At 37.3% G+C, this 27,439-nt stretch overlaps 1 protein-coding gene across 1 annotated transcript in view; it reads right to left on the minus strand.

The window, feature by feature from the left end:
* The window catches only part of Cntn3 (contactin 3), a 354,703-nt gene that overhangs the window by 165,868 nt on the left and 161,396 nt on the right, over nt 1–27,439 (minus strand). Inside the window, exon 5 of the mRNA XM_034512693.2 lies at nt 4,434–4,529. Coding sequence (XP_034368584.1) covers nt 4,434–4,529 — 96 coding nt within the window. The remainder of the gene's footprint in view (nt 1–4,433; nt 4,530–27,439) is intronic.

Here is a 27,439-nt window from a genome sequence, read left to right on the forward strand (position 1 = left end):
CCATTAGTTAAAGGGGTGGCTGTTCTCAATCAAAGCCACTTAGGGTGAAGTATGGAAAAGTCACTAATTGCTTCAACTATGTTAGTTCATCTCCTCAACTCTATTTTGATATAACACTTTTGGTATACTCAAATAAGCAAAAAAGGTAGGAATTTATTTCATGTAAATGAGAAAAATGTTCTGGTACTGTTAGGCTATTAGTTTTAAATTATTTTATTCTTTTACATTTCAAATGATATCCCCCTTCCTGGTTACCCCTCCACAGGGCATCAAGCCTCCCTCCCCTCCCACTGATGTCAAATAATGCCATCCTCTGCTAACTATGTATCTGGAATCATGGATCCCTCCATGTATACTCTTTGGTTGGTGGTTTAGTCCCTGGGAGCTGTGGGTAGTTCAGTTAGTTGGCATTGTTCTTGTTATGGGGTTGGAATCCCCTTCAGCTCCTTCAGCTCTTCCATTAGGTTCCCTGGACTCAGTCTGATAGTTAGCTGTATCTTCATCTGTATTGATCTGCTGCTCTTAGAATTCATTCTAGAAAGCAGTCTACCCCTGCATCTCTAACCCAAACAACAGGTTTCAATAGAATTTCTATGTAGCCAATAATATAAAGAGAAATAGAACCAAGGAAAGAACTATGATAAAAACAAACAAACAAACATGAAGAGTAATTGTTAACTATCACTAAATAGCAGCTCTCTTATTGATCATAATGCTGATGTTAGAAATATGTAAGCCAAAAGCAATAGTAAACAAACAGACAAACAAAGCCCTTTAGCATTAGGTCTGATGGTATAACCCCAAAATTACAAAATGAGCAATGACTATAAAATAATAAACTTTCTGCCTCCTCAAAGATTCTCTGTAAAAGATTGGAGACAGCTCCGTGAGTGTTCTTTTGGGTACATGATATCTATCTGTAAGGAAAGGATGCATGATGCATACAATCCAGTGTTTCTTTATCCTATTAATTTCTACCTCATTGTGATAAACAAAAGAGAATATGTTCATGGAAACTGGAGACATTCATAAATTTTGTAGAGTAAACCACTAAGCTAATGATTTGCATCCATGCCCATTGGTATCTAAAAATTTAACTCTTCATTCATTTTTATTGATTATTAGACATAAAGCAAACCTATGTTAGACACCATGTTTGCTTTCAGATCACACCTCGGGGATTAGGTGTCATGTATTAAAATCACAGTCCCTTTTATTTCTTGGACTTTGCGATCATTATTAAAAGACCAGCTATATCAGTTCAGCCTTAGGACTTAGACACAAGTTTTATGGGACAATAAAAATATACAAATAGGTTAGAGACCTGGAAGGCCACAAAACAATGAAATAAATCAGGATGAATAGTACCTCGAAGACATTGCTTCAGGCTCAAATGTGAGGTGGATGGTAGGGTGATCTCTCAATGGACACATAATATTTTGCCTGGATGAGCTAAATGCATTGTAGTGAAGGCAAAGCCAAGGAGCCAGGCAAGGAAGCAGCCTGAAGGGCAGAATGAGATAAACAGATAAAGCACAAGAATTTTGCTAAATGCAACAGTTAAGATCCTGCTGCTGGATGGTCAATGGTAGTGTCATCTTATCAGAAAAACTTCTTCAAACACAACATTCAGACTCACTGGATCAGAATCTGCATTATTTCAAGATTCAGCTTAATTAATTTGCAATTAAAGCGTCAATCTCAGATGCTATGTGCTAGAGCACATCTGAACACAGCCTTTGCAACATTACTTAGTGCTGGTCTCTGTGACTCTGCAAAGGATGGGCATACAAATTAAAACAAAACCATTAACTCTTTTATCTCCTATTTTGAAAGGTTAAAGCTTAAAGGTTGAAGATCAGAAGAGGAGAATGAAAGGGGTTGATGTGGGAATCAAAAGTAGAGAGGAGGGCTTGGGAAATGGTAACCAACACTAAGGAAGTTTTGTAATTCAAGTGAAACTTACTGCTGTAGAAGCATCAGTGTGTGTGTGTGTGTGTGTGTGTGTGTGTGTGTGTGTGTGTGTGTGTGATTTAAATAGAGTTGACATATAATAGGAAAGAAAACAGCTCAACTAGACATCAGTGCTACCAAATTAAAACCCCAGTACCAGTAGTCAGTTGTACCTTTTTGAGTCATTGCCATACGAGGATCTATATAATTCTGACAAATGACAGGCTACCATCAATGCTAATGGTTACCCTCTACAACCTGCCAATAAGACCATATTGTTGAAGAGATCGCATACTATGACACTGAATAAAAGGATATATAGCTGCTTTTGTTTTTAACACTTATTTATTTTATGTATGTGAGTACACTGTCGCTGTCTTCAGAGACACCAGAAGAGGGCATCAGATCAGATGATGGAAAGATGTGATCTACCATGTCCTTGCTGTGAATTGAACTTAAAACTCTGGAAGAGTAGTCAATGCTCTTAACCTCTAAGCCATCTCCACAGCCCCAGAAATATAGATGGTACTCATCTGGAAGTGTCACCTGTACTGGCCAGCACTGATAGTGCTAGAAGGTTCTAGCATGCACTAGAGGAGAAAAACAATAAAGAAATTCACCCATCTCTGAACTTTGTGAACTATAACTACCTGTCTGCAAGCTATGCCCACTAATACAATAGTGAGGCCAATATTAAGGGAGTAACTAACTACATTTTTAAATTGGAGTTAGAGCCTATTCTGTAAGATTGAACCTATATTTTACATTGTTAATGACACCAAGAACATAAAACTTAAATTGGTCATTTCCCCATGGGAAAACCTATTATTCTGGTAAATAAACATAGTGATAAAATAACTTCTAATTTATTTGCTACAACCATAGATTAGTGTATTGCCCTAGATTTGAAATATCAGAAGCCCTTGGATTGGGATGGTTTTACAGACCACTCTGTGTCTTTTCTTTGAAAAAAATGGCTAAAAGGGGCTTCAGTTTTACTTCTTTATAGCCTGAAAGTCTCCATGGTCCAACTCTTATTTAGTCTTTGAAAATTCCTACAATGAATTCAAATATAAGCTGGTGGGAAGGTTTTCTGATAACATCATGAAGCCACATGAATCATTTCTGGCTAAGATTTCATTGCCACCATCACTGCAAATGTGCTAGACTTCATCTTAGACTTAGACTCATCCTTATCTTCTATATAACTAAGGAAACCCATTTGCAGATAATGCCTGTAAACCATTTCACTAGAATACTCCTTAATATCTAAGGGAAACTCAATAATGGGCATTAGAACTAATATTTTCATGATAATTACTTGTTTTTCATGCTTACTTCATTAGGTCCTATTAAAGGAAATAGAAGAGTTGAATCAAATATGATAGGATCTTCATTCACCAAAACTAATGCTTGTAAGTATTTTTTTTTAACCACAGAGAAAGAACCAAGAAGAAATGAAGTAATCTGAAGTGAGAAAATATATTGAAAAGGAGTCAAGAAGAGAACAATTCTATGTCCTGAGAGGATTGTGGGGATTTCAGAGATGAAAACTTCACTGGTTCCAGCGAGGACCATGAGCACTCTGAAATTCTTCCATTGCTTGCACTACTAAGACCTTCAGCTTCTCTGAAATCTGGCCCACACCCTATACATAACCAATGTCCCTCAGTCACCTCAATGCAGATGAAACAGGTTTGAGTCCAGTTGATGTATAGAGCTCCTTCAAGAAAATCTCTAAGTACCTCTACCTGCCTGATTGGTGCTTAGGACATTTGTTAAGTACTATACCTTGGGAAATAAAGCAGTGGATTTTTTTTAAAGCATTTTAAGTGTTTCAATTCTGGAATATGTTCATGTGTTCAGTAGATACTTTGTTCCCTAATATAAGCTCCCTAAAGCAGCTGGTTCTACCCTACTATACAACATAAATTCTGTCTTAAGCCTATACTCCAGTAAAATATAAACCAAACCCATGCGTCAGGATAGTGAATATGAATTATGTCTCAGCACTAAGGAGATCTAGATCACCGAGAAGCACATCCTTTCCATGTAAATCTGACTGGCTCTGGCCATCTCCATGTATGATAAAGCCCTGAGAAAGGCACGATTCTGTTTGTTTTACTCACTTACTAATACTCCACGGATCTTAAGAGGTAATGTGTCTTATTTGAAGGGATTTCTTTTCTTCTTCACCTACAATCTCACCAGACTTTCACAATTATTTCATCCATGTGCGTTATTACCAGACAGGACTGTATGACACCTCCCATGGCTGAAGTAAATCAAGACGATCTGAGGTAGAATCTCAGCCCTTAGCCCACAGTTGTTGTCTCTTGTGTTCCAGTTCAGCCAAGAGAACCTAAAGCTGGTCGTCCAGCTTCTCAGTACGAAATTCAGAAATAAACACGGAGTGTGAAGTGCAGGTCTTGCATTGGAACCGCACACATATGATAAGCAGAATAGTCTGTAGTACTCACCACCGGAGTGTGGTGGGGGTCCACAGAGAAGTACCACTCCCTGGCCTTCACGGACTGACACTGTGCTTCTCATTCTGGTCTTAAAATTTTCAAGATCTAATTAAAAAAGAAAGGAAGAAGGACATTTCAGAAGGAAAGCGATATTTTCTCTTTATTTGGAGGCCAATGTACAAATCTCTTCCAAGGAACTTCCAGGGAATGTTTGCATTCAGGAAGAAAGCAGGATTTGATTTCTTTATTAGGCCTTCTAGGAAATCAGCTATATTAATACAAATAAATATATACACATGCATCCTATGTTGCTGTAACAGGATTGCAATTGTATGGGACATCTAAAGTGGCAAAGCATATGTAAGAATAAAATAACCACGTCATAGGATTCAGTGAAAAAATTGAAAAACACAAATAAATATGATGTTCACCTCAGCCCAAGTAATTCACCACATCCTAAAGAAAGTGAATCCCACTGCTTGACCATCCACTCCCAAACTCCTATTCTAAACTACCTGATTATAAGCAGCCAGTGCAAACGTTATTCTCTACCTATAATTATTTTTTAAAGAACTATTTGAAAATACAGAATTTGTAGGTACCACTCTGATTCATGTTTATGGAAGGTACTCGTCACTGGAAATATAGTTAGTAAAATTCACAGGACAACAATAAATTAAATGAATATATTTAATTTTACGTATAGCCACAGAAAATACTAGTTATATAATCACTGAAAGGATGATTTACAAACATTTGATAATTTTAAAAACTCAATTAAGGGCAAATGCTATTTTTATTTTTAGTGATTTTTAGGAAAAGCATAATTTCTTTCAATAACACTCAAGATAACACATATAGATTTGGACTTCCTAGCTTGACTGACTACAGAGGGAAAGTGTGAAGTCTATATATATTGTAACTCTTTACCCATGATCCAAGCAAATATTCCAATACACTCATTGGTCCACTTAAAATACAAATATTAAGTCTATGTATGAAATAGAATAAAGATTTGGTACTTTAAATTGAAACAAAAAATGTTTTGAAATTAAGTTTACCATCAACATATAAAATATTATACTACACATACTCATACACACACAGTCTCAAACTCTCTCTCTCTCTCTCTCTCTCTCTCTCTCTCTCTCTCTCCCTCTCTCTCTCTCTCTCTCTCACACACACACACACACACACACACATAAACACACACTCACGGGCACACACACTCACAGGCACACACACTTTTTAGTACTTGAACATTGTTACAGAATGTTTGTGTTACAATATAACTTGGAATAGAGCATATCTTCAAAATAAAAATTAGAAACTTTCCTTTGAAACACATAAAGAGAAAAGAACTTATTTTCAAATCGATAAACACCTTGATCTAAAGACATTTAGAAATATTCAAAGCACCATAAATCAGTACAGCAGGTAATTGGATTCTTATATTCAAGACTTTATTTGTTATTGAGAAGTAGTATTTATCTTAGAGTGGAAGATTTTGCCAAAGTGAACAGGTGCAACCAGAAAAGAAGGGACTGTGAGGACTCATTTTAGCTACAAGCTACTTTACAGAAATATATGATATTACATTTATGTCTACTACAAATGCAGTATGTAATATATAGTACTACACCATGGTGTAGTACTTAAAGTTGCAGCAAATACAAATTATTCTCAAAACATTAAAACTCCTGTAGTGTAATTGAGCAGTAACTGGAATGCTGAACCATTCAAATATTATATGTTAAATAAAAATAAAATCTACTTATAAAGAAGTAATTTTTAAAGATGTTTCTTTAAAGAGATAAGTAGTTACTATTGTTCCTTTACTACACAGTCCTTGTTTTCTTTATAATTTTCTACATAATTTTATACCTTGAACATTTTTAACATTTCAATTTATTTATTAGTAGTATGAATATGGAGCTGTAATCATGTCTAGGTAGACATGTGGATGTCAGGGAACTACTTTTCTGTTTGGTTTTCTCTATCCACCTTCGGATTGAACTCAGACTAAATATCCTTTCACCTAAGAGACCCAATGCAGATGCTCAGGCTTGCAAGGCAAGTGACTTTATCAATTGAACCTTCAAACCAGCTCAGCTGAGGAGCTGTTTAGTCACTGATTTTAGTCATCAAGCAAGCCTAGAAGTATGAATAAACAAGAAAACATGAAGGAAAGAAATAAAGCACTTTATCTTCACAGGTAAAAATATCTTTTGCTTACATTCAAATACTGTTTGGTCTAGATTGTCCTAGAATATATCAATAGACTCTACTATACTGAGGATTAAGGGAGCATTGCCTTGATTGTTGATATGGCTAATTCATGGGGCATTAGAATCAGTCCTAGCATAGAAAAGTAAATCCATCAACTCGAATGTACCAGAGCAACAGTGACAGAAAACTTTTGTGACTGTAGTAGATGTTTCCCATAAGTCAGAATCTCTTTAGCATGTCTTAAATTTCCCACTATCATTACTACTAGGGATTTGTATTTCAATACGTAGGTATTTAACAATCACTTAAACACAAAATTAAGATACCTAATAATTTCACTATCTGAACCTTAAATATATTAAATATAATTTTATGGTTTCCTATGAACATGTATAATATTCAATCCAAGTTAAATATCTCAAGATTCTTCTAGAGTCTTACTAAAGACTTTATGAAAGTGCCTATAAAATAAAGCATGTGACAAGAGGGCATGGGAGATAGATAGTTCAGAGGTTAAAAGGATATTAGGTTCAGAACCCAGCACCCAGACAGCAAATTATATTCCTCTTTAACTCTAGTTCTAGAACCCTATTCTCACCTCTGCCAACAATGCATTTACATGATGCTCATAAATACAGATATATATACACAGAGAGAGCACCCACACTCATAAACAATAAAATAACTATTATTTAAATGTGTCAAGAATTCACTGTGCACCACAGATATTTATTTAACTGTCCATTTATGAATGGACAGTTAAATCAATGTGTGTCAGATGCATCAGAGAGCAGAACACGGCTGGGTGAGTGCAGGGGGTTAATGCTGACAGGTATGTAGTAATATACTGGTTTTAATTTGCATCACCTTAAAGGCTAATGATTATATTATCTTCATGTGCTTATATTTCACCCATAGATTATCTCTACTGAAGTATCAGTTGATATCTATTTTCTGATTGTATATGGTTTTTTCCTATTCCATTCTGAGAGGTATTTTTTATTCTAGACATGTTTTCTTTCTTAAAGACATGGTTTGTACATATTTCTTAAGATTGACCAAAAGGGTGAATGCATGGAAACATGAGTGTCATGAATTAATAAAAATAAAAGAAAAGAGAATAAAAGAAAGAAAAAAAGAAAGAGGGAGAAGAAAGAGAGAAAGGAAGAAAGAAAGGAAGAAGGAAGGAAGGAAGAAAGGAAGGAAGGAAGGAAGGAAGGAAGGAAGGAAGGAAGGAAAGAAGGAAGGAAGGAAAAAAATCAGACATGACTGATCTTAGGTATGTTAGAGGAGATTTATTGTAGATAGGATTGAGAACATCCGCAACAGCACCAGGAAGTCTCCAGATTGAAAATGACTGGCCAACTGAGCTGGGCCATGTGAGGAGAAGGAGGGGGGGTGGGTTGGAGAAGGGAAAGGAAGAGAGAGAAACCTGGAGTGGCAGCCAAGAGGCCAGGAGGCCAAAAGGCCAAAAGGGGAAGTAGCCAAAATGGCTCAGGTTATAAAAGGAATAGTATTCAGTGAAAGGCAGCCTAGCCCATCCCTGGGCTGGAAAATTCACTATAGGCAGTGAGGTATTGAAGTCAGGAAGACCCTGTAACAGGTAGGGTTTGAGGGATACTGGTAGAACTTGCTACCAGTGTCAGCTTTGATATGATTTTTTTTTCATTTTTTAAATTTTATTTAATGATTCTTTTCAGTCCAGATTTTATTCCCCTCCCAGTACACCTGCTGACTGTTCCAAATCCCATACCTCCTTCCTCTGTCTCCATGAGGACGCCCCCACCCAACCCCCACTGCACCAGACCTCCCCACTTCCTGAGGTCTCCAGTCTCTTGCAGGTTAAGTGCATCTTTTTTGAATGAGTCTAGACCCAGCAGTCCTCTGCTGTGTATGTGTTGGGGGCCTCATATCAGCTCGTGTATTCTGCCTGGTTCGTGGCTCAGTGTCTGAGAGATCTTGGGGGTCCAGCTTAGTTAAGACTGTTGGTCTTCTTATAGGGTCACCTTCCTCCTCAGCTCCTTCCAGCTTCTCCCTAATTCAACTACAGGGTTCAGCAGCTTCTGTCCACTGCACCTAATTCATGGACAGTTTTGCTATGTTAATAGGCATCTCAGTTATCCATTGATCCTAACCTTGAGACATAACATGAGACAAGGAGAAGAAAGTTTTTCTTCGATTTGTTGAGATACTAGGAGACATGGGAGAAAAATAAACCCCTGTAATAGTTGATCTTGGTTGTAGCCTTGAGTGTGTGGGACCAATTAATAAATGAAATTTTGGGTATGTCCATGGGTGAGCAGTACCTTCTGGCAGCCCAAACTGAAGAAGGTCTGAGGGCAATATAGCATTATGTTCAGATCTTTCTGACTAGACCCACATCAACTTACCACATATGTTTTGCATCCTGCAGTGGGAAAACCCTTAATCTCTGAACTTTTCATAAGTTTTGAGAGAGGATACTTGGTATCTCAGATATGGAAACTTTATGCAAGACATGCACTGTTATGCAACTGTGTGATTGAACATGGGCCTCTCGTAAGAGGCTCCAGAATTTCCTTTGAGTTCCTAGTTTCAAAATTACGCCTCTTTCATTTCTTCTTTCTACCACATGTTTGCGTGGTAATTCGTTTGTTCCTTGTAATAAGGGTTGAGCTTTGTTGATCAGTCTTGTCTTGAACACATAGGACTCAGGAGAACCTTGAGTCTCACAATCCTAAGTAGCTGAAATTCAACACATATGCCCCATGCCTACTCCTCTTTCACAGTTTTTATTCATGTAAAAGTTTCACATTTTAAAAATGAAGCAAACTTTGTTTCTGCTTTGGGATCTAATGGTTTAAACCAGAGCTGTCTGTGTAGGCAGGGTTGTGGCATTAGAAAGACATGAACGTGGAATGGGGACTTGGTAGGACTTTGAGGTTGATGGTAGGAGAAGAACAGAGTAAGACATGGAATGAATATGACCAAAGTTATTACATAAATATATTGTCAAAAGATAACATATTTTAATAAGAAAATGTTAAATTTAAAAAAAAACTAAAAATGTAACTCATACCCAAAAGAACATGCATGGTATGCATATACTAATTTATGGATATTAGCCAAAAAAGTACAGAATACCCAGGATACAGTCCACGGAATTCATGAAGATTGAATCCTCAATCCCACTTGAGAGAGAGAAGAAAGCAATCACAGGAGGGGGGATGGAGGAAGGAACCTAAGTGGGAAAGGGGGCAGGAAGGAGAAGAGGGGACCATGATCAGATATTGGGTAGGGGGCACAGGACTGAAACCTTGAGGGCTATCAGAAAGAATGGAAATAGACAACTGGGGAGGAAGGAGGTGGGACCCTCTAGAATGTTCCAGAGACCTGGGAGGTGAGAGACTCTCGGGATTCAAAGGAAGAGACCTTAGATGAAATGCCCTACAGTGGGGAGAGGGAACTTTTAGGGCCCACCTCCAGTAGAAGACAGGTCATCAAGTGGAGGGATGGAATTGTCATCTCAGAGTCAAATACTCTTGACTCAGAACTGTTGTGGTCTGAAAGAACTGCAGGGACAAAACAGGAGAAGAGCCTAAGGAAAAGGAAGTCTAGTGACAGGCTCCATTTGGGATCTATTTAGAAGGGAGGCCCCAAGGCCTGGCACTATTACTGAGGCTATGGAGCACTCACAAAATGGTACCTATTATCATGCTTGCCCTCTGAAAGACCCAACAAACAGCTGAAAGAGTCAGATGAAGATATTTGCACCCAACCAATGGACAGAAGCTGCTGACCCCTGTGGTTGAATTAGGGAAAAGCTCGAAGTAGCTGAGGAGAAGGGCGATCTTATAGGAAGACTAGCAGTATCAACTAACTTGGACCCCCAAGATCTCTCAGACACTGAGCCACTAACCAGGCAGCATACACCAGCTGATATGAGGCGTCTAACACATATACATCAGAGGACTTCCAGGTCTGCATACAGTCAGATAAGATGAACTTAACCCTCAAGAGATGTGAGACCCCAGAAAGTGAGGAGATCCAGTGGGGAGGGGATGGGGACATACTCTTGGAGACAGGGAGGGGAAGTAGGCATGGGATGTGGAACAATCAGAGGGTGGACCAGGAGGGGAATAAAGTCTGGACTATAAAGAAAAAGTAAAGAATAAATAAAAATAAATATAAATAACATAAAACTGAGTAGAATAACCTCTCTAGTGACTCTCAAGCCTAAATTCTTAAACACTCTCCAACCTCAGATAAATGGCCATTTTTGTCTTCTTTTACTATGTAACTGAGTTTGAATACAACTGTGTATACTCTGATGTTACACAAACCTAAATACAACTATTTTTCTAATGTCCACGAGCTTTCTCACTTGTAACTTTTAGATACATAGAAACTCATCTATAAAATGAATATAATATCAGCAAGTATCTTCCATAAAGAAAACTATCTCTTATGCAAATTATTTAAAATAGTTCCTGGTACGTAAATGTTCAGTGACTGAATGCCACTATTCTTTTCTTCACATTCGGCCTGAAACTTTGCCAATCATCAAGTTTCTTCTTCTATGTCTGCACTGGTGATGTGTCCATTAAAATTTTAAATCAACTTAAATTTTCTGTATGTCCTGCAGATATTTTGGAGAAAACTACTTGCCCTATTTTACTTGACACGGTATCTTCCTCTTCCACAGTGCCTTCGTCTTCTGCTGTTCAGATGCTCACCTAGGCCCATTTTTTTTCTTTTGCCTGTTTTCTCACAATATCACCATAGTTCATGTTCACTGTCCTATACAGCTCAGCCGTTCCCTTTCACTCCAAGCGTTTACTAACCATATAAGTTATTTGTTAAATCTTTTTTTTTTTTTTTGTATAAGTTCATGTTGCAAGCATTATACACCTATGAGTGTTTCTTGGGTGTGTGTCTGTGTGTGTTTCTGTGTGTGTGTGTGCATGCAGCATTCTTTGTTACCTTTAGTGTCACCAGCATCACAAGTATATAGTTCTTCAACACTGATAAAAATGGGCATATGATAGAATTGCTACATGGGTGGATTTGTGGAGCATTATGACAGACATTTTCTGAAATTCATCTCCTTTGAATTCCATAAAAGTCCTGTTACAAATGTACCAATGTACCAAAAAGTGATGGAACCAAGGCTTCTATGCTCTTCCACTGATAAGAAGTCCTGTTTTTATCTTTATATCACATGCACAATGATTACATCTAGGCTTTATCTTGTCTCCCTCCCTGTGACCTCTCACTTCTTAATCAATCCATCCTCTACCCATAGCATTGCTTTTATGGTTCTTCATACAAAGAGGCCTCTATTTTAAATAAGTCCTAAAATATTAAAATTGAATCCTTAATGCCTTGATGTTAACAATCACATTCTCTGTCCTTATTCATTGCTTCAACAGATGTCTTGGCATACCCATGCATAAACATATGTCTGTGTTCTTGGTACTAACACAAGAGAATATGTTCTCCAACTCTGAATAATTCAAAGTGTAAAATTTTGCTTATGCCCTAACCTCTTCCTCTAAGCTTACATTAAGCATACTTGTTTTCAAGGATCATTAAAAACAACAACAACAATAAAACCAACACACTATATGAAGGAGATATTTGCAGAGCACTAGAGATGTTTACTGTAATTGTATGTTAGTATGCTAGGTTGCTCTGCTCAAAAAGACTAAAGGTCTGGGCGGGAATCTCCTCCCTTTCTTTCTACAGTTCTCACATAGCTAGTATTGTGCTTGTTCAGGAAAGATGGCATGCATTAACACAGGCCCTTGGTCATTCTGAATAGCATTGTAATCCTCAGCAATCCCAATGCTCCCATCAATTAGCCCCTTTCTCTCTCTCTCTCTCTCTCTCTCTCTCTCTCTCTCTCTCTCTCTCTCTCTCTCTCTCTCCTGCTGCCTTCAGTTCAAGCAGTTACTTAATGATGTTCATTGAGTGGGTAACACTCACTCAGTTACTAGAAAATACCAAACAAGCCCAGAAAAATTTTTAAAAATGCCTTTTTTTTTAAAAAAGGAATATGTTCTAATAACAATCTGACAGTTCTGACACTTTCAAATAATGAACCCCTTTTTGTTGGTAGAGGACAGTAAATTATAAATACTTCATAATCTTGTTTTGGTGGGTCTCTTATGCCTCAAATCAAAGAAACACAACTGTACAAGTACACACACAACTTGGTTAATATATCAACTACATTTATAACACTAAATTTTTAAATGTAGCTAATGAAAAAGTGAATTTTTGTGTTTTAAGAGCTTCTTTTATTTTGCATATATATAATATTATACATATAAAATTCTACCTTTCTTAACAAAAATATAATTATGTTTTGTTTAAAGAATTATTTTCCTTTACTTTGAATTAAACAGCAAACATCTCACGGTATAGATAAGGTTGAAAATAGTTCGAAAAGAACATGGTGACAACATTGTAAAAGTCTGCTGAGTGTGATGTTCTAGGCTTGCAGTATCAGTACTCTGGAGGCTTGGGCAGAAAGAAGCAGGAGTATGAGGACAGCCTGGGCTACATAGCAAGACACTGTCTCAAAAGGGAAATAGTGTTCTATCAATTTGATGTTTATAGATTAATAAATAAAAAGAGTGTTACTTTTATAGACCACATTAACACTGGAAGTTGTATTTTATTTTTTTAAGATTTTTAAAATTATTTTTGTTTACATTATGTTCACATCCCCTTCCCAGTTTCCCTTCTGCAAGTTCCCTATCCCATTGCCCCTTCCACCTGCCTCTATGAAGATGCTCCCTGCACCCACCCACCGACCAACTCCAAACTCACTGTCCTAGCATCCCCCTATGCTGGGACATCAAGCCTCCAAAGAACCAAGAGCCTCCCCTCCCACTGATGCCAGATAAGATAAAATAATTGTGAAAATAGAGGGAGGGAGGGATCTGGGAAGTTAAGGGGGAAGAGAAATTCAGAGGGTCAGGAAATTGAATGAAGGTGTGTTGCAGTGGGGGATGGGGAACTGAGGGTAGCCACTACAAAATCCCAGATGCCAGGGAAGCAAGAAGTTCCCAGGACCCAACAGGAATAACATTAGCCAAACTATCCAACAAAAGGGAGAGAGAAATTGTAGAGACCATATCCTGTGGATAGGCACAGACTCTGGTTGAGGGATGGGGCCACCCACTCATCTCAAAAATTTTAACCCAGATGTTGCTGCTTAAAGAGAATATAAGGACTAAGCATGGGACGTTGTATTTTAAAGACTACTTTAGAGTGCCCCATTTGAAATCTACTGCCCAGACAAGTTCCCACAGTCATTTAAAGAAAGGTGTACCTGTCCCTTACACTGAGTAGCAGCTACTCAGTAATCTGAAAATAAAGAGATCCTATAAAACAATATTATGCTGAAAATGGGAACACTAACACATTTTTCTTAATTATATTCTCAAACATTTGAAAAGGCTTCTGAATAGACAAGGTTAAAATGGCTCAATGGCTTCTTTGCAAAATAGCAAATGTCCTGCCTCACTAGGACCATCCGCCATGAAAGTTAGCCTTAGCCCTTCACATAGACTTCTCAGACCCTGATATCAAGCTTGTCTGAAATACGCAGATACTTTCGCCTATGTTAGAGGCCTGCTGACATCACTGTGTGAGAAAATAAACACAAAATTCTTGGAACACTTTAGGGGATCGATAAATGTTAGCAAGCAGCTTCCCCTCTCCTGGCAAAGAGAGGCCTGTGTCTCACCCCTAACCACAGTCTAGCCAGATTTATTTGTGATTCACACCAAGCTAAGTTTTATGTCTTTTAAAGGATCCAACTAATTGCCTCTATTTTTTTATTACATGCCCCTTTCTCTAAAACAACAAAAATAGTTTCTTCTCTTCTGCCTTGTACTTAGTTGAATACTTGGTAGATGGTATTTGTTGAATTCAACACTTAATCCATTGAACCTTAAAGCTTTTCATAGATGCTGTTTGTTAATACAATTGTAATAGTAGATATGAAATGTTATAGTAAAAACTCACTTCTGTCCATTCAGAAATAATAGAAGCCAAAATTAATTAGCATATTGCAGCAATGCTCCCAGGTTTACACCCTACAACCCAGGCAGAAAGATAAGACAAAGAAACCTCACCCTGACCTTACTAAGAGGCAGTTCGTCTTTAATGTTCATTCGGCAACACCCTGGAATAAGAACATAGCTGGCATGTGGCAAGAGCTCCTATGGGCTGGCACTGGACAAGCACCCTGGTGAGGACCTAATTGAGTTTACTTTTTTCTGCCCTAACGGTTCATTAGTTAGCATACAAAATTAATGGGAATTTACTTTCTCTTTAATTAAATGATCTATTTATACCGACAATCTCCATTGTAATAGAAGAGGGACATTAAAGTTTTTTTTTTTTGTATGAACAATCTGAAAAGAAATACCCCTCCAATTCAAGAGAAATGGTGTATTTTAAATTGTTATTGTTTAATTTATATAAACTTTTTACATGAGCTCTGCATCTACACCATTCCCAACCCATCTTCCAAAATGCAACTTCTACTGGTTCCTCCTCCCAAATTCATGACGATACTTCTTCCATGTTGTGTATATCATATATATGTGTGCATTTGTGTACTTGTGTGTACATGTGTCTATGTGTAAATGAATATACAACCTACTGAGTGTGTTTAGCATTGCTTATATGTATAGCATTCAGGACTGACTGGGATTAGACAGTCTTTGCAGGAGCTCATTAGACAAACTATCTGTGCAGGCCTCCCAGGAAAAAACTGATTCTTTCTCTCCCACCTGCCATTTATCAATTGTAGCCTTTTATCTGGGGGACTTCTTCCATACACATTGGCCTATTAACTGATGTTGTTATTATATGGTCCTATTCGGGTAAACATATTGTCTTGTAGGTCCATTTCACCTACAATTTGTAGTGGACACACTGTAGCAGCAGGTATCCTGGTCTTCTGGCTTACAGTCTTCCTACCCTCACTCCCGTGATGTTCCTTGAGCCTTGGCTAGAGAAGTTGAGTTGCAGATGTATCACTTGAGGTTAAGTACCCCAAGAACATTTTATTCTCTGCATTTTGAATAGTGGTGGATCTCTATAACAGTCTCTATATGCTGCAAAGAGGAACTTATTTGATGAGGTATGAGAGCTACACTTATCTCAAAATAAAGGGAAAATATTTAGACTATGGTTAAAAATTATACATGTCAAAGACAAGGACAATACATGTTCCTCCTCCAGCATCTGTGCCTTTCCAGACATAAGCAATTATGTAGTTTTACAATACTAAGTATAAATTTCTTCCCACTGAGCAGACCGTAAGTCTAGTTAGATAGCTGTTGGTTACTGCCAATATAAAAGTACTGTAGAAGTTTTTTTTAAAAGAATTTCTAATTATTTTATGTGTCAGATCTCACCTTCTACTTTGAGACAAGCTCTCTCTCTCTCTCTCTCTCTCTCTCTCTCTCTCTCTCTCTCTCTCTCTCTCTCTCTCTCTCTCTCTAAACAGCAGGCTTACAAAACAGGCCAGTGGGTGATTAGGTTCCATGGCTGTTCTTTTTACTGTAGAATGCTGGGACTATAAGGATGCACAATACTGCCCTTGGCTTTTACAAAGGTTCTGGGATTCAAACTGAGATCTCAGGAGTGCACAGTAAGCATTGTACCAGCTGAGCTGTCTCTCAAGTCCCTACTTAGATTTCTGTGACTGAGACCTGAACCTTGCCAATTGGGTGAGGATGGCTTTCCAGGGAACCTCAAATTTTTCTGTACCCTCCCAGTGCTGAGAATAAAAAGCCATTTCTTCATAACCAGAAAGTTTTATTGTCCTGTGAGAATCAAACCTTGATTTTCATACCTGCTGAGCGAACAATTTATCCCTCCAAAAGTATAAATTGCAGTATTTTATAGGAAAAATAATTGATGTGTACTGTGAGAGATTATCAATAGCTTAGATTGGTATCTTGGATTTTTTGGTTGATGAGAATACTCATCTCTGAGAGGATTTCTAATGCTGGGTCAGAGTCACTATGTCATGTATCTCAGTTTAAAAGCATAGCAAACAGTGAAAGCTATGCAAGCCACAATTTATAAGGAGTAATTAAAATGACATTTTATATGACATCTTGTTGCATTGCATAAAGTAAACCTTCAAAATCATTGAACATGAGGAATAAGAATGACAAACTAATATGAATTTATTTTAAAAAACAAAGCCACATATTTTGTCATTTTTACACAATTCCTTAAAACATAATAGATGGGCATAAATATTTTGATGCCCTGCTTGTTGCCATGGAAACAATTCAGTTAGTATAGCTGTGAATATGCTGTTGTTTATGTTTCTCTGGGTTAGTTAGCAAATAAGCACAACTTATATTTCTTGCTGTCTTTACGGGTTTAGCTAAGATCCAGGAATAACGAAGACAAGTGTTCATCTTTGTACATCAGCAGCGCACTACACAGGATACTAACAGACACAGGGACCCATTAGTCATACAGAATCTCCTACTTTGGCACTTACTGCACTCTTGAGAAGGGTTCTTAGTTTAAATTTTTAAAGTACAAAAATATATACAAGTGAAAATGTTATGTCTTGGGAAGAAAAGGGAGTAGATGACAGACTTAAATATTTCTCACAGCAGATTTCAGAAGCCTGAGTAGTAGATGTCCTGCTGACATCTAAAATCTATCCTGATAGATATGAATATCTACCCCTCATATAATAGAGTGATGTTAAAAATGCATGAACAAGTATGTGCACACATATAGAACACATGCACACACATACACACCACTCACTACTACCACCATCACCACCACCAACAGCACACCATACCACACAAACTTTTGAAACCCTTCCATTACTCTTACCTGTCTGAAAACAGACCATGAGAGTTATCACAAGCTTTATGATCAGGACTTCTTTGGATCTTTATTTTATCCAAAAATATCAATATTCTAGCTTTTAGCAAATACTACTTCCCTCAGTGCTTCTTGCCCTTACCGTAACTAGAATATTTCAGTATATCATTTGGCATAGCTTCATTTCCATTTATCAATTTAATTTTTGATATACTCTCAGAAAACTACTTTAAATGAGGCACTTTCAGCAAGAACTTCAATATTCTCAATTATAAACCTGTTGGGTATTTGCTGAATATGTTCAATTCTTTTATATCTCAATTAAAGGACATCATCAACCATCTTAAAATTCTTAATTAAAATCCACAAATGAATAACATTAGCAAGTACTAAATATAAATGAAGATGAACGTTTTTATATTGGTACCAAAGTGTAGTTACCCATGATGCCAGGACACCTAATCTGGAAAGATGATTTTATAAAAATTTGAACTGGAAAGTTAAGTACAGCTATCTCTCTTGAGGTTGGCAAACAGAATGGGTGCAATAAAGTATATAGTGTCTAGATAGCTTCTGTATTACAGCTCCACGATGAATAGTGACATTCTGGAAGCTTGATGTTACTAAAGGCATCCATAATATTTAATGCACTCATGATGTATTTTAGTTAAGACATTATATTGCTATGTAGCAGTTTGTCATGTGACAAAGTGTTCAAGCAATAACACACAGAGGCATTTGATTGATTCTTGTTTTATGACTGCTCTCTACCACGATTAGTGGAATTAAGTCTGAATGTATGGGAGTAATGTTGATACTTAGCCCTGACAGCAAGTCAAAAGAATGCTACTAAGGCAAGGAGCTCAGAGGCAATACATGTTATGGTGCTTCTTTCTGTGTACTGCTAAAGCAAGAGAAACAAAAATAAAGAATGTTATGGAAAAGTGTGTTCTGTCATTAAAAATCAGAGCATGAGGCCTGCAAAATCACTCAGTGGGGAAAGGCACTTGTGGCTAAGTCTGATTATCTGAGTTCAATCTCCAGGGCCCAGAAAGTGAAGAAAGAAGGCCAAAGCCTGTCAGTTGTCTTCTGGGCTCCAGTAGGGCACTGTGACATGTGTGACATGTGCATTCATGAGTGCACAGCCAAACACACAAGAAATAGAGGAGAGATGGAGGAGGTGGGGGAGAGGGGGAGAGAGAGGGAGAGGAACAGAGAGAGGAACAAAGAGAGAGAGAGAGAGAGAGAGAGAGAGAGAGAGAAAGAGAGAGAGAGAAAGGAGAGGGAGAGAGGAAGAGGGAAATAGGGAGAGGGAAAGACTTTGATGAATATGAATTATGCATCTCCATTCACTGCTACCCAATGCAAAAAGCAGCTTCTCTGAAAAGGGCTGAAAGTAGCCCAGGTCTATGGATATAAATGTAAATATTTAAAAGACAATTTACTTACATGAATGACCATTTTAACAAAAGAAAAATATCAAGTTCTACCCTAGGAACTATGACTTCTCCAATCATTGCATTTTGACCAAGATTGCAATATCAAATGTGAAATTCTGTCCTGTAGAGTAGTCTTCAAATCCAATTAGGGAGCAGTTAGATATCCCTGTCACAGTCATGACACTATAGGGACAGTAGACACATCTCCTCTGGCGGCTTATTATCAAAGCATGAAGAGTCCAGAATTTTGTAAGACTGTTGGTGATTTTTGTTCCATAGTAGCCTGCATAAAATCTTCTGGAACTAGGAAGTCTAGTTCTCAGAGAAGAGGTTTCCCGATTAGTTTGAAGTTGATTTATCTGTGCCCTAAATGGAATCACATGGCTTCTTTAACAAAAAAAAGTCTTAGCATATACTGAGGATGGCAATTGACAATGCCAGAAGCCTGTGGTATTAGAGATCTCTAGGGCTTCCCTGGTAATTAATTGTTAAGAAGGGATCCCATGCATTGCAGTGTGGTTTAATTTCATAACTCTTGAGATAGCGTCTACCCATATGGGCAATTTTGTTCAAAATCTTCTTATTTTTTTAAACAATATACTGAAGTTAGTTTACTAACTAGTGGGCTTCCATAAGGCTTTTTAAAATAATCCATAAATTTGTTTTACTTAACTACAAGACCCTCCTCTCATTTGCCACCTCTCCCCATCCTCCTGTAATCATTTCATTTCCATAAGTCTCCCCTATATTTCATTTCACATATAATCTACTATTTCAACAATTATTGATTCTAATTGGGCTGGGACATAGTAGCCTTCCTTCCTATTTTTTTCATACATCTTTCCTTTGACTTCTTCTTCATATCCTGGTTTCTCTCAGAACCCCCACAGTCCTCAATGCTTAATTCTTTTTGTCCCTAGAATTTTACTTCACTACTTTTATTTTACATATAATATACTTCATCCTTTAAAATGTCAGACAGGCTTAACACTCCAATGTCCTACTCCAAAACAAAGTTCTGGAAACACCATGGCAAAGGAAGTGGAAAAATATTGAGTCCAAGAAAGGAGAAGAATGCTGTAAAATATTGTCTTCTAACCAGGGCATGTCTCTGACAGTCATAATCTCACAGCAGCTGTGGTTGCTAGCACTTATTGGATACATGGTTTAGGACTCTTTCTTATTGAGGAACTGTTGGCAGTTGACAGTTAACAGTTTCTGGAGAAGAAAGGATTATTAGTTTTTGGGATGGAGCCAATAATATTTCTGTGTTTCAGTGATGGCCTACACTTACCACTAACTGTAAACTGGATGAAGTCATAGGAGGGGTGTGTGTGTGTTTATGTGTGATACTTATCAAATTTTTGCTAAGATAAAGAATTTAAAAAAGAAAAAGATATTCAGTCTGGAGGGAGATAAATTTAGGGTGAATATGAGAAAAGTCAGCAGAGGGAAATGGGGATATATACATATAAATATGCATATGCATATACATATACCTTAAATGCATATATAATACATATATATCATACACACACACACATATATATATATATATATATATATATATATATATATATATATATATAATACTTCATTGTCCAACTGTCTGAAATTCTGAGGAATAAAATAATTAAAACAACAACAAAAAATCACAGGACAATAGGCTGGTGAGATGGTTTAGCAGGTAAAAGTGCTTGTTGCTCAAACCTACCACATTCACACACACTTTAGACACAATAATGATGATGATGATGGCAGTAATAAATGAAACAGAAAAAATATTTGTAAAGAAGAGGGAATTGATAGATTAATGATAAATAAGACAGGGTAAGGGATGAAAGTAGCTGATATAACAACATACTAGATACTTGTTTAAATTGTCAAAGAACAATTTAATGAATAAAAAATGAAACAACAAAATCAATAACGAATAAAATTTAAATACAAAGAAAATCACAGGATAATACAGAACTAATGGTAGCAGCAAATATTCTTTAATTGTATCTGAGGTGATAGAGAAACAATATGGTCATGTTTAAAAGCAAGGTTATGAACAAATTAACAGGGAGTCATAGCTGCCAAATGTGGTTGCATAGGTCATGTACTGTACAACTCAAGGGGGAACGTTTTCCCTGAATGTGATTCAGTTGATTTAAATGGCCTTCTAAGGACAAATATAGACTCCAGTTATCAAAACAATACATGGAAGCTCTCTTGACAGGTCTGATTTTTACATCATACCCCATTAACTCACCATGTTGTTGGCCATGGCACAGACAAGCAAGTATCAGATCTGAAGGTCACTACCATTGTCAGTCTCCTACAAAGCAAACCTGCCCACCAGGACTCAAATCTTTAAGAGTCATATGCCTGATTTGTAGTACATTCATTTGCTTTTAAACCAGAACTAGGATTAGGTTATGTCTGTTGCTGACTAGCAGTAAAACTCTGGGCTGGTATTCATTTTTCTATTGCTCACATTCCCTTGCCTGTAAGACGGGAGTTAATGGCTGCCAGGCACTACCCCCAGGGCATTACAGAACAACTGACAACAAAAGTAACAGCCACAAGAAACTACTTCACCCAAGTACTGCGGACAGTGCTCTGCACTAATCTTGGCAGAAAAAACAAATACTATTTTGATTTTGATTTACAAGTAGAGTTGTGGTTTGGGCATGAAGTACTCATAAGGCTTCTGTATAGTTGGGCAGTGGGGGGTGGAGGTGGGGACATATGCCTTTAATCCAAGCGCTCAGGATGCAGAGGCAGGAATATCTCTGAGTTTGAGGCCAGTGTGGCCTACAGAGTGAGTTCCTGGATAGCCAGGGCTACACGGAGAAACCCTGTATCAAAACACCAAGAAAGAAAGACAGAGAGAGAGAGAAAGAGAGAGCGAAAGAGAGAGAGAGAGAGAGAGAGAAAGAGAAAGAAAGAGAGAGGAAGAGAGGGAGAGAGAGAGAGAGAGAGAGAGAGAGAGAGAGAGAGAGAGAGAGAGAGAGAAAGGGAGAGAGAAGGAAAGGGAGAGAGAAGGAAAGGGAGAGAGAAGGAAAGGGAGAGAGAAGGAAAGGGAGAGAAAGAAAGAATTAGAAAAAAGGAAAGAAAGGAAGGAAGGAAGAAAAAAGAAGGAAAGAAAAAGAGAGATATCATTGCATAGTTATTAGATCACAAGAATTCTGAGGCTCTGATCTGCCCAGCTTGCTGACAAGCTGACACTAATGAGTGGTTGTAGACATCAGGACCTAATTTGGATAAGTATGCCACTAGGGTCGTACCCTGAAAAAACATACCTCATTTCAAATTACTGAGCTTTTTGTCCCCTTTGGGTGATCAATGTTGCTCTACCTCTGGGAGATCTTTCCAGAATGGCCTGATCAACATAAGACCATTGACCAAAACCTTTGAAATTGTGAGCCAAAACACATCTCTCTCCATTTTAATACTTATGTTTATTTAGTGTATGCATGAACATGCACTTATACAGAGTTGAGTGGAAAACTGAAAAGTTTGGTTCTCTCCTTCTACCATCTGGGTTCCTCTAATTAAACTCAGATTGCCAGACATGGCAGCAAGTGTCTTTACCTTCTGAGTAGTCTCTCCTACCTTTTTTAAGTTGATTGGTTAAATATTTGTTATAATGATGAAAAGTCTGACCCAAACACACACTTAAGGGTAGTTAGTTGTTGGAGACATATTTTATAATGTAATTCTACAAAATATGATCATGTGTATATGTGTGTGTGTGCATGTATTTTCTATAAACTCTGAGCTAACATATCAGTTGCAGTAGCTGTTAGCTACATGCAGCAACTGAATGCTTGACATATGAACAGTCTATAATGTGATGTAATGTATGGCCATGAAATACACAATAGATTTTAAAGAGTTCAGAGGGCAAAAGAACAACATATCTTAACAATAATGCAACTCAGATTAAATGTGAAGTAATCCTGAGTTGATACAGCATTTATATTTATATGAAGCTTTGCACACACACGCATACATACACACAAACACACACGTCCTCAGATATTAAGATCAGATGGAGTATGACCTTGAATTGTTGTGAGTCTTATAGCCTAGGGTAAATTTCTATCTAGTAACCTATTTGAGAATTGTCCATATGTGATTTACAACCTGTAACCAGAGCAAAACTATGAAAATTCTTGAATCATTTTTCTTTGTCTACTTTTATTAAAATGGTTTTGTTAAATGGTGCCCATAAGGCTCTTAGCATGGCATACTCAAAGGGGGAACAGAAAAGATTCTGACAAAAAGCGAGGACTAAAGCAGCCACCTCAAATGATGTGCTGAATGCCCTCCTATACATAGGCTTCCAAGGTAAGAATTCCCTCAGTGGGAAACTGTGTACAGAAGTCTTCCAGACAACATATGACAACCCACTAAGAGGGAAGCCAGGCCAATAAACACCCTGAACTTTCCTCTTCCCACTCTCAGGTTCCCTGCTAATATCTCCATTATCCCTAGCAACCCAAAGTCAGAATGCAAGGGGACACTACGATGTATCCAGATGGGACTGCTGGGCCATAAGGCAGGATGGAAGGTGACTCTGGAAGGAACAGATGGAAGACATGTTGCACAACACATATTTCTGATCTTTATGAAAGAAGACTATTGTTAACTATGAGTTTAGATAGAACCAATGGTTTTATGGAAAAATAAGACTCAGTAAAATATTCAACAAAACACATCAAATTTAATTTAAAGATTTTGAGGCTGACTTTCTGTTTTCATCAATGTCTCAGTAACTGTCTTAATAACTGTCCCATTTTCTAATTCAATGTGCCATTGACCCTCTGATATAATGAATGTTCTAAAATGCAGACTCTATATTCCCTTGAAGTGTTTATAAGTGTTGATACTAAAATAGAAGTGGGAATATTTCAGGCCCAGCATTAAACAGCTCTATTTAAAAACAGGAGCCAGCTATTAATAGACATGAAAACAATCAGAACAGGTCAGTATTTTAAGCTACTGGGGCAAATCAGTCCTCCTGGCAAACCCAGCAGAATTTAGCCCAACTTAAACCAGACAATCTATGTACATCACCACCCAATGTCATTTTATGGATGAGGCACTTGGCTGGGAACATCTGTTTTCATATATAGTTTCTGTTTGTTTGTTTTATTGTTGGTGTTACAGCTTTGTCTTCTATGCGTCATGGATAACTCTCATGTTTTTAACCGATTACCAATTACTCATACATTTACTCAATGAGTTTCATTCATCATATGTACATATAGAATCCACTCATTCTCTCTCCACGTAATTCTATGAATTATAAGTACTTTGAAGGGCATGAGATCCTTATGTAGAGAAAAAAAATAGGAAAACAACCTCATGTTTTCCTTTGGTTGTTTAATTCCATGCTGAACACATGTTTTGTGGGGTAGAAACAAGACATGAATATGTTTGTACCCTATAAACAGAATGAGCCACTACTAGGGATCTCTGTTCATAGTAAAAAAGTAATTAAGCCATCAGTTGTGCCTGCAAAATCAGAGAAATGGCAATGCCAGATATTCTAACACCCTGTGCTTTAGGACCTGCAATTTTCTGTTTAGTTCATATCATCAGAAAGCAAAACACTCAGAAGAACTGACAAGCCTGAAATATAGAGACCACAGTATCATCTAAAGTCAAATTGCTACGTTCTAGTCTGTGGCAGTTACAGATTATGCATCCTCTATGCACACAGCTAATATTTTTCAAATGCATATCAGAAGAATGATCTTGCATGTTTACTGAGTTGTTTATAGAAGATGAAACATCATATTATGTGGTAAAGCCCAACCAATGTGTGCTACAATTTTAAGGTAGAGATCCAAATAGAAATGTTTTTCATGGCTAGAGTTCGTAAAAAAGCCATAAGAGTTTATGGGAATGGTCAATTTCACAGCAATTTTTCTCAATCTTTTGGCAAAAGGACCTAGTTTTCTAGTTACACACAACCTATCACTATAAAACACACGTATCTCTTGACTGGTTGATTCTCAGGAAGCGTTTGCCTCTGCTGATAACTGTGTGAGCTTTTACATTGAAGAGGAAAACTGTATAAACCATTTTGGTTTTAGCTATCATGACATCTCCCAGTTGTTAGAAATAACATCTCCCAGGTGCCTCTAATCTTTTTAAACAGTCTCCTAATTTTATCTTGTCTCATTTTATATAAATCTTCTTTTCTAAGTCAACTGGAGGTTTTTCAGAAACCATTCAGTATAAATTAGGAAAAAATGTTGATATAACACAAATTAATGCATGTTTTTTGTGGCTATGTTTTGTGCCTGTACTGGGGTCATCTTTGTCAACTTGCATCCTCTCATAAGAAAGATGAAATAACAGAATAGATTGAAAATTAAAACCTTTCCCTAATGTTTGGGATTTTAAGTAAGTCACACCTCTGTAACAAATAATTTAAAGGAATCATTTCTACACCAGCTAAGGTAACTTATTGGCTACTTTAGTCATTCCTTGCTTCATTGTTGCAACAAAGTAGCTGACCAAAGCATTTTTAATAAGAGTTAGTTTCAGTTTATAGTCCAAGGAGGCAATCCATAATAGGACAAATTTATGGCAGCATGACCTTAAGCCAGCCTGAGTCCCCAGGCAGGCAGGCAGGAAGGAGAAGGCTAGAGAGTGGTGAATAGGGATGCTGAGCTCCCAATCTGTTCTTCAGCAGTGCAGGACACCACACATCAAATGGTTCTGCTACTTACAGAGCAGATATTTCCCTCTGAGTTAAGATAATATAGATTATTCTTTGAGACTAACCTAATACACATAATCTCTCACACAGGAAGCAAGCTTCTAAGACCTGTTAAATTGTCAAAATTAACCATCACAGACACTAAGTACTTTCTTCATCTCAGATGAGTTAAAAACCACAACCATTTTTGAGTATATGTCTGTGAAGTGTGCATAGATCTGTTTGCATGTGTGCAGGGACATTGCCTGTGCCCGGATGGAGGTTTCATATGCAAAAGTGCATGCTTGTGAGTGGGAACCAAAAGTTTCTGAATGTATATTCCTTACAGCCCTCCAGCATTCTTGAATAGGCAAGGTCTTCCACTGTACCACATGTTAACTCTTCTGGTAGTCTACCTAGATATCTTGCCTAGGAAATCTCCTGTGTTTTGCTCCTGAGTGCTGGGTTATATGTGGCTATCATGCCTGTCTGTGTGTCATGCAGGTTATGGAGATCTGAATTCAGGTAATCACTCATTTGTAGTACACAGTTTATCATCTAAACTCTTGTAATCAATTTCAATAAAAATGAGAGGTACTGTAATTTTTTGAATTAGCAAAAGTGTAGGAAAAATATTTTAAGTGTAGATTCCATGGCTCTACTCTTTAAAAAGAGTTGCATCTGACAATGGGGAGAAAACTTTGGGTCTTATTTTTTTTTTTTTTTTAAGTATGGGACAAGCAATATGATACCGGGTTAAAAAGCTTGCTTCCAAGTCTCCCACCATCAGTGCAACGAACTCACATAGTAGAGGGAAAAATTCATTTCTCACAAGTTGTTCTCTGACTTCACCCCACATATATGTACACACACACACACACACACACACACACACACACACACACTCAAATAAATAAATAAATAAATAAATAAATAAATACTTTAGAAATGGCATATATGATTGGAATAAGACAGAAGTCAGGTCAGTGTTTTGAAGGTTACATGTTTTAAATTTTCAGATATATGCAGCCTACAGAATATTCATTAAATGCACATGACTAAAGGTAGAGCTCATTAAAATATAAGCCTAGGTTCACTGAAGCCACCGCAGTTCTTTACCAAAATCCATTTGCTTTAATTGGCTTCCTATGAACAATTCAAAATGAATAGGTGAATAGTTCATTATATGTTAAGTCAGAAATATATATCCTCCACGTTAGCATTCAGAGTAATATTCTTGAAACATTATCATTAAACAAAAATTCCTGGAGTAGACATATAATACAATTTAATTATATTTTTCAGAAAAGAGCATGTTTAAGTACATTTCTTATTGTTGTAATAATTTGCTACGATAGTGTGTAAATCATCACTGCAATAATGGATCAGACTGAGATTTCTGTCCTGACATCTCAACATAAACAGAGTGAATTATGCTTCAGGCTGTGGAAGATTACTGCGCTGAAATTTATGAGACTCTGTAGGCTTTTTGTGTCATGTTCTTTCCCTCTTGTAAAGAAAGTTTTACCAAAAATCAAAACATAAAAGCTGATTTTAGCTTTTAGCAAAAGGGCTTTGAAAGGGGTTGGCGAGCAGGCTCAGCAGTTCAAAGCACTGGCCACACTCCCAGAGGACCTGGGTTCAATTCCCAGCACCCACATGGCAGCTCACAACTGTCTGCAACTCCAGTTCCAGGGACATCTGACACTCTCACACAGACATGCATGTAGGAAAAACACTAATGCACATAAAATAAATAAATTTAAAAAGGG

Source organism: Arvicanthis niloticus, chromosome 9, assembly GCF_011762505.2.
Source record: "Arvicanthis niloticus isolate mArvNil1 chromosome 9, mArvNil1.pat.X, whole genome shotgun sequence".
Taxonomy (NCBI): Eukaryota; Metazoa; Chordata; class Mammalia; order Rodentia; family Muridae; genus Arvicanthis; species Arvicanthis niloticus.